Below are 9890 nucleotides of genomic sequence, written 5' to 3' on the forward strand. Positions count from 1 at the left end.
CTCGCCGGGTGCCACCAAGGAGCCGCGTGGTGTGCAGGACGCGGTGTGCGTGGGCCACCGGCACAAGGAGGCCCCTGGAACCAAGGTGCAGGATGGGTGAGGGTGAGCCAAGCCTCCCGGACCAACCCGCACCCTCCGGCAGCCGCATGCTGTGCTGGGCGAGGCCCTGAGGGGAGGTGGGAAATGCAGCTGTGACGGAGGCGTTGCTGGGACCCCCGCCATGCACCTGGAGAGCCGCCGGGTCTCCTAGAAGGACGGGTGTGGAGGGATTCTCAGCTCCGGGCTCAATGGCACTCGTGGTGAGGGGCGGCCCCAGGAAGGGCGTGAGCTGTGGGGGGCGGGGTGGCAGCACCTGCGTCCACACACGGGGACACGGTTATGACACCGCGTTTCCTGGGGAAGCACGGAGGCGCAGGAGGAGGGCAGGGTGCGCGTTGTCGCAGACTCCTCTGTCCTCTTCCCCTTGGGACACGGATGAGGAACACCGAGGCACCTTTTCACCTCCCATTCCAAAAGCTCGTCGAGCATTCACAGAGACAGTCTTTCAGGATGGAAGGGGGGGACCTGTCTTCGAAATCTGGCTTTTTGAAGTAGACACGTAGTCAGTGGTGACGTGTGTGCCACGTGCAAGAGCAGTCCCACCGTTCCTTGCAGTGGACAGAGAGGGACCCAGGTCTGGCGGTCGCTCGCAAGGACACGAGGCAGACATGGACCAGAGGCTGCACCTGGCCCGCGTCCGGAGGCGGGAGGGGAGGGGGCAGTGCCCACCTTTAATTCCCCATCGTCTGGCCCCCCGGAAGGGCCAGCTGCCCCTCAGTGGGCAGCGGCCAGAGGCGATGACCCTGCACTCGAAGCATCAGGTTTACGCCCCCGTGGAAGCGCACAGGGGCGTGCGAGGGGAGCCAGTCCAGACCTGAGCCGTGAGTCGGCTGGGGGCGCGCGCTCCTGGCGCCCGGCCAGAGCGGTGGCTGCCGAGCCCCCAGCCGTGTCGGCCTCACTCTCTTTCAGCTGACCACAGCGATGGGTCCGGTTCTGAAGACGGCAGGGAAGACCCGAACGTGAAGACCAAGAGGAATCGGTGGGTGTCTTTCCTCGGCGGGTACCGTGCACGTGTGGGGGGGACAGCGGGTGAGTCTGTTCACAGCAGGACGGCGGGGTGGGGGGCACGGTCCCTCCTAGTGACTGCTGGGTGCCTGAGGCTCAGTGGCAGGTGTCTCGGGGGCTCCAGCACCTCAGGCCGTGGACAGCGCTCGCCCTCCCTGGCTGGGGCGCTGGGTGAGGGGGCGGGTCAGGCCCTGATGGAGTTCCAGCCCTGTCTGGCCTGCTCTGTGACTTTGGGGAGTCATCCCTCTGATCTTAGATTTCTCATCTGCAAAAAGCGGTGGCAGAAGCTCCCCCGGTGCCTGAATGAGGTGGCGTCAGTGTGACTTCTGGTCATACAGGGGACGGAAGCTCCCCGCCCAAGTTCGCATGTCACCTTTTGTTTGTGATGGCTGCAGCAACTGTGGGTGGGAAAGCTGCCCATCTTAGGGACCCCTCGCCCCAAAGGCCTGGCCCATGTCCCCTTCTTGCTGAGTCCCACATGAAGGGGTAAAACTCGGGATCTGTGTGTCTCAGGTCCCCACGAGGGCAGGGACAGAGGCTTGATGTGGCCTCTGGGCACCCATTCTGGGCAAGGGAGGGTGAGGGTGAATCTCAAGGCCATCATGAGGCCACTTCCTGAGCTCACGTGGCGCCTAGCGTCCCTCCAGAACTGGCCCTCGTCACGGCCCCAAGGGTGCATTCAGGCCTGCAGCGGGCGTCCGTTCACTGCCCCCATCCTGGGACGCCCTCGGCCTGGGGCAGGAATCTGAATGCCTCATCACGACTGTTACCACTGCTTGTGTTTCCTCTTAAAAACAAACAAACAAACAAAAACAAAAAACAAACAAAAAAACTGGTTTCTTAGAGGAAGCAGTTCTCGTGCAATAGCAAACGTTGGCAGCAATGAAGGGAAATGAAGTCTTCCCTCGAACCCGAACCCGAGCTCATTCCTCTCTCTGTCCCCACCCGAGCCGTGGGGGGAGGAGAGGGAGGGGGAGGGGCCGGGGAGGGGCGGAGCCTGGCCTCTGAAGAAAGCCCTGGAGACAAAGACCTGTAGGATTAGACCCAAGTGGGTCCCTTTCATTTCCTTATCTCTGGGACTTTTCCCACTACGCACCCCTTAAAACGACGGCTGACCGGGGCCAGGCATAGTGTCCTTTTACCTGATACGTGCAGGCAGCAGAGACCTGTCCAGAGACAAGGCCGGGCAGGGCGGGCACGGTGCCCCCAGGCTGGGAGGCGGGGGCCCTGCCCCCGGGAGGGAGGCCGGGGCTCCGGGCGCTACCGCGAGGAAGCCCCTCCCCCAAATCTTCTCCTGAGGAAGTCACTTTCAGGCAGGGCCTCAGGGGACACTTGTGTGGGCCACAGAGGGTGGACAGGGTGTGGCTCTGATGGCCATGGCTCCCGGAAAAGGGACAAAGCGTTTGCTGTTGGTGTCACGATGGACCATGGGCGTCGGCTAAGCTGTTCCCTGCTGGGCTTTGGAGACACAGGACGAGCCACAAACAAGAAGAACTTCCTGGGGCATCAGGACAACGTCAACGTGGTCGTTACGGGGTGATTTTGGGGCTCGTGTCGGAGGACAGCTCCGTGCCTCCGGGACCTGGAACTTGGTCTACATCACCAAACCCACCCGTCTTCCCGTGGGACTGGCCTCCGAGTGTGAACAGATGGCGTTTGCATAACAGCAAAGCACTGATTCGGTTTTAACCACCTGCAAGCCTCCCGCCCCCCAACGCTCTGGGCCAGTGGGAGGCTTTGCTCGGGCTGCCCGGACCCCTTCGCCCTGCGAACTCCGCGCTGGAGAAACACGCCCACGTGGGCTTCCCTCACGTTCCGATGTCACTGTCATCTGCCCGTTTCTGATGTCTACTTCACTTTATGGGTCAGACCGGCTTTTCAGATGTGCTGTCTGTGTTAAGAACTTAGGATTTATTTCAAATAATGGACTTGTTTAAGCATTCAGCAAAAGTGTGCCATGGGGTGTGAAACCCAGGAGGGAATTAGGCACAAAGCACTGGAGAGGACATCACCAGGGGCGTGTGTGGCTCGTGGCCCCTTCCTGGGGCGCTGGCTTTTGCCAGGCGGCCGGCAGGCCAGTCCCGCGAGGTCACCGGCCCTCCCTGGCGTGGGAGGGCGAGGTTCCTCGTGTGCTTTTAGCCGTCGTCAGCCCCTTGGTTCAGGAAAGCTGTTAGTGTCCCTGTGCCACCTGGCACGGCTTTCTCGTACTGTGGGTGACCAAAGGACACCTCAGGGCTGGCGGCATTGTTTACTGTGGTTGTCGGGGACGCCCCGTTGATGGCTTTGGATGTCAGTGGCAAGGTTGACCTTGCGCCACAAAACCTCGGTGTCGGGGAGCGTTCCTGGGGTCACATACAGGAGAATGCGTGACTCGGCACCAAGCACCCCACGGCCGCCGTGTTGCTCCCCCAGTCCGCCCTCCGTCATTCCCTCCCGGCAGACCGAGGAGGCCAGCGCACGTCCACAGCACGTCTCAGGACAGGGCCGGGCCTCCGCCAACGTGGGGAGCCGCTCCAGACCGCGCCCCGAGGCGGCGAAGCCGTGCGCAGCTACACTGAGCTGTTTCTGGAGACACCCAGGCTGACTCGGGTCTCGCTGGCTTCCAGCCCGTCCCAGAAGGGGGCCTTCTGCCGTCAGCAGCAAAACGCCTTCCGACAGGGGCGTCGCCCAGGAAGGAGCCACTGCCTCTGAGACGAGGGAGGGGCTCTGAGCTGACAAATAGGACCGCAGCTGGCAGGCCCCTCACTCCCCAAAGGCCCTGCCAGCGGGCCGTCAGCACAGTGGGCGGCTCCCGACCCCTCGGTCCTGCACCTCCTTGTCACCCCCTCACCTCACGAGCTCCCCGGCTCATGCTTAGCTTCTCGTGCTTGGCTGGGGACAGAGAGGGGTGGATGGGTGTGGTCACACCGAGGACACAGAAGGCGTCATTTCTCCATGCAGGGGTCTGCCTGGCCTCAGCAGAGCTGGGGATGGCTTTGGTGACTCCAAGGCACTCTCTGGCAGGTGTCATTAGGGGCAGGACTATCCACATCAGGGGGCAGAAGGGTCAGGGCATTTCTGTAGGGGTGAGGAGAACAGAGCCTGGTGGCTGGTGAGCAAAGCAGGGCGCAGTGAGGCTCTGTGGCCACAGAACAGGCACCCAGAGCCCAGGACCTGCCTGGAGCCCAAGGCCTGCTCCTCCGGGCCAGTGTTGTGTCCCCACACCAGGCAGTGCTGCCGGTCCCCTAAGGTCACCGGGCTCCCTGTCCCATCCCTGCTCAGGGCCAGCGCGACGCCCCACAGCCAGAGCTCACCACGGCTGTGACTGTCCTGGGGAGGCGCACTCCCTAATGCCACCATTGGCTTTGAATCCTGACACCCACGTGAGAAGGGGGGTGCTGGAAGAACCCGTGCGCGGCGCCCGGTCCCACCAGGGACGTGGAGCCCCCCTAGTTGATGCGCCAATCCGACAGCGGCCGGAGGCACACCTTCGCACCGCGGTGTCCTGGCTGAAGTGCATGGCGCTCTCGAAGGGCACCTCCTCTCAAGGCCATTTGTCACAGCCAACGGTGGAATGTCTGGCAGCCCGTGAGGCGGAGAGAGTCACAGGAATCACGATATCCACAGAGCTTCGCGTGTCTAACACCAGAGTTACAGGCGGGTGCTATTCTGATGATGAATTTCTGGTCTTCTTTGCCAGAAGGAAGAACAGGTTCTCCCCATCCACTAAATCAAAGAATGAGATGTCACCCAGCTGAACGGAGGGCTGAAACCCAGCCTGGGCAGGGCTGCGTGGCTGGTCAGAGGCTGCCAGAGACAATGAGGGTGTAGAATCATCGTCATCATCGTTACCACCGCCACCATCATCATCATCACCTTCATCAGCATCATCACCATCATCGACATCATCTCCTTCATCAGCATCATCTCCTTCATCAGCATCATCTTCATCATCACATCATCACCACTTTTGGCCAGCTCTGATGGAACTCAGCTCTGCAGTCTGCAAGGCGTCCGGGGCTGGGAATGAGCTGTGACACGCGGCCATCGGCGAGCTCGTCCCCGTTCATCTTTTCTCAAGTTACAACCATACTAGTCTTATTTTCACACTTCTATTTTTCACTAATGAAAATTTATTGCAAAGGAATCCTAATTATACTCCTTGTAATATGATACAATTGCAAATCCACTGGTAATTTTATGTTTCCAAAATCCCACATGATCACATAAGAAGTGAAGAATGCGGGTTCTCCTGGAATAGTGGGTCTATAAATAAAATCCCCCCGGGCTGAGCGACTGTTTTTTCCTCTGCGTTCTTCGTGTTAGGTTGGATTAATCCATATTACAGCCCCAGCCAGCGAAACCCGGTGTCAGATGTGAAACATTGTTGCAGAATGTCTCAGCAGGTCCTGAAATCGTGTCTAACAGGGCTCAGTACCCTGGACAGAGCAATGGAAGGGACGTGGCAGACTCCTCAGGTGTCGGGAGGGGGGACTCACTTGGTCCTGGCCACTGAGTGACCACATCACCCTGAGCAGTCCCATCTGCAGGAGCCATGCAGACTTCGTCCTGAGAGCCCCATGCAGGCCCACTTGGCCCAGATAGCCCCAGGCGGGTGCTGTCCTGTGGCCTGCGGGGTGTTTGGCAGCATCCCAGGGCTCTGTCCTAGACACTGGTAGCACCTGACCAGCTGTGACAACCACAAATGTCTCCAGATGCCTCCGAACACCCCCAGGAGCAAGGTCCCTCGGGGAGAGCGCTGGGCTGGACATAGGCCAGAGAGGGTGGGCGCTGCGAGGGGCTTCAGTCCCAGCTCCTAGGGCCCCGGTCTCCCTGTTGTCACTGAAATCTGTGTGAGGTCAGACCGCAGGACGCCCTCTGTGTCCTGAGCATGGACAGAACGGTTCTCCCGTAACTGTCTTCCACGCCTTTGTCCGAAAGGAAGGCCTCGCTCCAAAGAGTGGAGCCAGTGTCACGGCGATGACTTGGCCAGGCGAAGGCTCCTCCTGGCGGTGGGTGCCGGCCACCGCCAGGCCAGCCCCTGATGCTGGCTTGCTTCCCAGGGACCATGGCGGCAGCTGGCGCCGCAGCCCTCCGCACACTAACCCGCCTGCTCCCCCGCCTGCTCAGCCTCAGCCGCCGCCCCAGGTGCAGCAGGGCAGTGTGGACGGGAGAGCGGCGGTCCCCGCCTTGGCCGCTGGCTGCACCGGGCACCGAAGGGTTCCAGCGAGTAGGAGTCCCTGCCTCCCGATGAGCCCAGAGGGCTGAGGCTGCGTCTCGAATGCTGTGTCTAACTGTGTCTCTGTTCCTAAGGACTGAAGGCCACCTGAGTCCTGGGCCCGAGGAGGCAGAGAGAGAGGATGAGGGCACCAAGACGCCGCCGCCCCAGACCCTTCTGCCCTTGGAGGAGCGGGCGACCCACTTCCGAGACATGCTCCTGGAGAGAGGGGTAAGGGCCTGGGCGCTACCCGCAGCCCCCAGAGGCGCGTGGCTGTCACTGTCCGCATAGCCCAGGGACACTTTGCTTCCCTGCCGAGGTCATGGGATCAGGCAAGTGACATTCAGGTGCCCCGTGACTTGAGGCTAAAGCAACGTGAAAGGAACCCCGCTTCCTGCCGGGAGGAGAAAGGGGAGTTCGGGGGGCGGGTGGCACGGTGGGCGGCTCTCTCCCCCGCGTGAGGAAGCCCCCGGAGGAGCCAGGGACAGTCACCGGATCCCGTAAAGGAAGCGTCTGTCTGCTGACGAGACTCCAGCCAGGTTTCGGGGTCCACACGCCCCAGAGGGACCCCCGTGGTTTTCCTACACAAGCAGGGACGTTCATACCTACAGATCCGTCCAACTACTTTTCATTTTTAAGATGTCTAAACCTCCTTTCGAACTTAATGGGGAAAAAACGTTTTGTAATCGAATCTCCTTCTAGGGGTTGGTGTTGCCTGCTTTGGCTTTGGTGTAGAATGAGTCGATAGGACGGGCAGCCCAGCCACGTCTGGTGGTGACGGGACCCCGTGTGTGACTGTGCCTGCAGTGAACACCGCCGTGCCCCTGGGCGTTCGTGAGCGGGTGCCCCGCCCCCACAGGCAGATGGAGGGCGTGTTTTCTTAGACATGATTTTAAAACTGGTTATACTTATTAGGCTAAAATTTTATTTTTAAAAGGGTTGTATTTCCTCCGTCACCACGCATTTTTGAAGTCGTGGAGGCGGTTTGATTAAAGGGACCCTCCGTGTGGGGCGGCCTGTGGGGACAGCCGGCCTCCGACGCGTGCCCGCGGGTCTCTGCGAGGCCCAGCGAGGACTCTGCACGGGCGCGGGGAAGGCGGCGGACCCCAGGCCCCGTCCTCTGCCCTCTGCCCTGCCCGCCGCCCCCGTCCGCTCACGCAGCCTCTCCCGCTGCAGCACCAAAGGCTCGTCGGCGAAGCTCGCTGAAGCGCCCGTGCACGGAGCGCCAGGCAGGTCCCGCTGCGGTGGCTGGATCTGCGGCCTCGTGGTCCCGGAGGCTTGCGTCCGGTGTCAGCGCCGTCACCACCTCCGGTGGCTGCCCGCTCTGTCTCATCCAGCCTCGGCCCCTCCTCCACGCCTGGCACAGGGCCCTTCCCTGGGGGGCCCTCCTGCCCCCGCCTGCCACGTGTCGCTCCACGACTGCTCTGTGTCCCTACACGTTACCCAGTTACGGAGTGAGGCCACAGCTCCTGGAGGGTCCGGGCCTCCTGCCACCCCTTCGGATGTCACCTTATTCATATCTACGGTTCTTTGTTCTAGAAATCGACCAGGCCCAATGCACCATCGTGGCCTCGCACTAACCTACACAGGAGATAGATCAGGGAGGCCGGAAGGCCACCTTCCCTTCCCGAGGACGCTGGTGGGCCAAGGTTACAGGGGCTCTTGAATCTCCTGGTGGCCTTCGTGAGCGGTTTGGCTCATGAGATTTTCGGTGCGTCCTTGCCCCATTGAGGTGGGTGACCCCTTCCAGCTCAAGATGCTCACACCTAGCATCAACGCAGCATTGTGAAGCACCGGCCCTCCCCCCCATGTGAGAGTGTCCCCAGGAGAGAGAGGCTGGGGCAAAGCCAACGCCCCACCTCGTAAGGATTCCAGAAGCCCACGCCCGGCTCAGAGGCAGCAGAGACTGAACTGACTCTGCCACCGATGGCACCGTGTACGACTTCTTGACTTTGTAAAATGCGCCAGCAGGTTTTATAAGTTAATCTCGCTTGTGAGGACGTGCGGGCCGAGCCCACTGGACTTCTAGTTGCTTAAAAGTGAGCGCAGAAAGGCCACTTTTTCACACTGACTGAGTAATAAGATGTTTCATTGCGGGAATTCGATGCTTCAGTTCAGAAATGCATGTGCCCGTGGAACGGGGAAGGCCGGCCCTGTGGACTTTAGGAGTTTACGGAGGGCGCGGTTTGGGGTGTCCAGTGGGGATTACGGATTGGGGAGGGGCCTTCAGTCTGTGGTTTTGCGGTATGCGACTGATGGCTCACGGGAGGTCTGGTTTTTATCTTGTTTTCCTGTGCAAACCGCAATAGAGCTTTCTTTTAAATTTTAGTCTGTAAAGGGGCAGATCTAATTGAATAGCAGATTATTAATTCAATCCTGCCTATTTAGCTAAACGCATTTGAGGTAACGTATTGAGAACTTCTTAATTCTGCAAAGCGTACTTTCTTCAGAAGCATGGCTTTCCCAGGGGCCAAGAAAGAAGGGTTTTTCGAGAATTCTAGACCTTGATCCAGGGACTTGGGGCTGCACACACGTGAGGTTCTCTCGGGGGGCCCTCTGTGGGTGACCCTCAGCCTGTTCCCCAGCAGTGGGCAGCCTTGGGGAGACTGGCTGACCGTGTGGTCGGCTACGCGGGTGAGTCCCTGGAGCTTGGATCTGAGTCTGTGAGCATGGGGTGTCGCAGACGGCACACGGACCCCCCGGGCCACAGCGTCTCCACCTGCATAAGGACGGCCGTCGGAAGCTGGCACAGAGGAAGCAGAGCTTCTTCAGGGGACCCCCAGCTCACAGGGCCCCCCGCGCCATGGGTGATGTCTGGTGGTCCTCCCACAGGGGCCAGACGTGTGCGGGAAGGGCTGGTCCCCCTCCGTGCAGGCGGCAGGTGCAGGAGCGCGGGCCTGGCCTGGGTGGGGGGTGAGGGCTGGGGGATCCGCAGCCTGGACGCCTGCTCCACATGGCGCATCTCCGCTCCTGGGAAGCTTCGCGGCTTCACGTTCCTATGGCAACGCCTCCAGCTCTCACAGGACAGTAACACCACTAATGAGGTGAAATTATGCCATAAAGGGGAGGCGTGCTTATAGTAGAAAATCTGCAAAATATTAAGGGTAAGAATAAGAGAAAATCACCAGAAATCCTGCCCTAAGAAACAGTCATTATATCAATTGGGTACATTTTCTTCCAGTCCTTTCTTTTTAATGTTAGGTTTTTTTAAATATCAAAGATAAACATTTTTATCGTGCAGTGTAATGAATATTGAACTATAGTTGAACGTGGCTGAACAATATTTTTTTATTATATAGTAGTCAGTTTCATAAGTTCTAACCTAATTTATAAATTCGCATACTATTTTCTCCTTTTAAGCATTTTAAAATTAATGTAAATTTTTAAAAAAGGGTTTTGATGAGGACATAATATTCCATTCATTGTCAGCTTAAAAACCCTGTATTTTCATTCATTTAGTGTATTTCCCAGTCTCGCTATTGTTAGTAATTTTCTGATGATCATAACAATGTGCGATCGTGTGTGTGTGGGGATCGCGCGTGTGATCGTGTGTGTGATTGTGTGTTTGATCGTGTGTGTTTGAGCGTGT

The 9890-nt window shown here is 59.1% G+C and overlaps 1 protein-coding gene across 1 annotated transcript in view; it reads left to right on the forward strand.

The window, feature by feature from the left end:
- Positions 1 to 9890, forward strand: part of TCERG1L (transcription elongation regulator 1 like) — a 115077-nt gene that overhangs the window by 91522 nt on the left and 13665 nt on the right. The window contains exons 8-9 of the mRNA XM_039835982.1: positions 1009 to 1078; positions 6397 to 6532. Of these exons, the coding sequence (XP_039691916.1) occupies positions 1009 to 1078; positions 6397 to 6532 (206 nt within the window). The remainder of the gene's footprint in view (positions 1 to 1008; positions 1079 to 6396; positions 6533 to 9890) is intronic.

The sequence above is a fragment of the Pteropus medius genome, unplaced genomic scaffold, assembly GCF_902729225.1.
Source record: "Pteropus medius unplaced genomic scaffold, Ma_sr-lr_union100, whole genome shotgun sequence".
Classification (NCBI taxonomy): Eukaryota; Metazoa; Chordata; class Mammalia; order Chiroptera; family Pteropodidae; genus Pteropus; species Pteropus medius.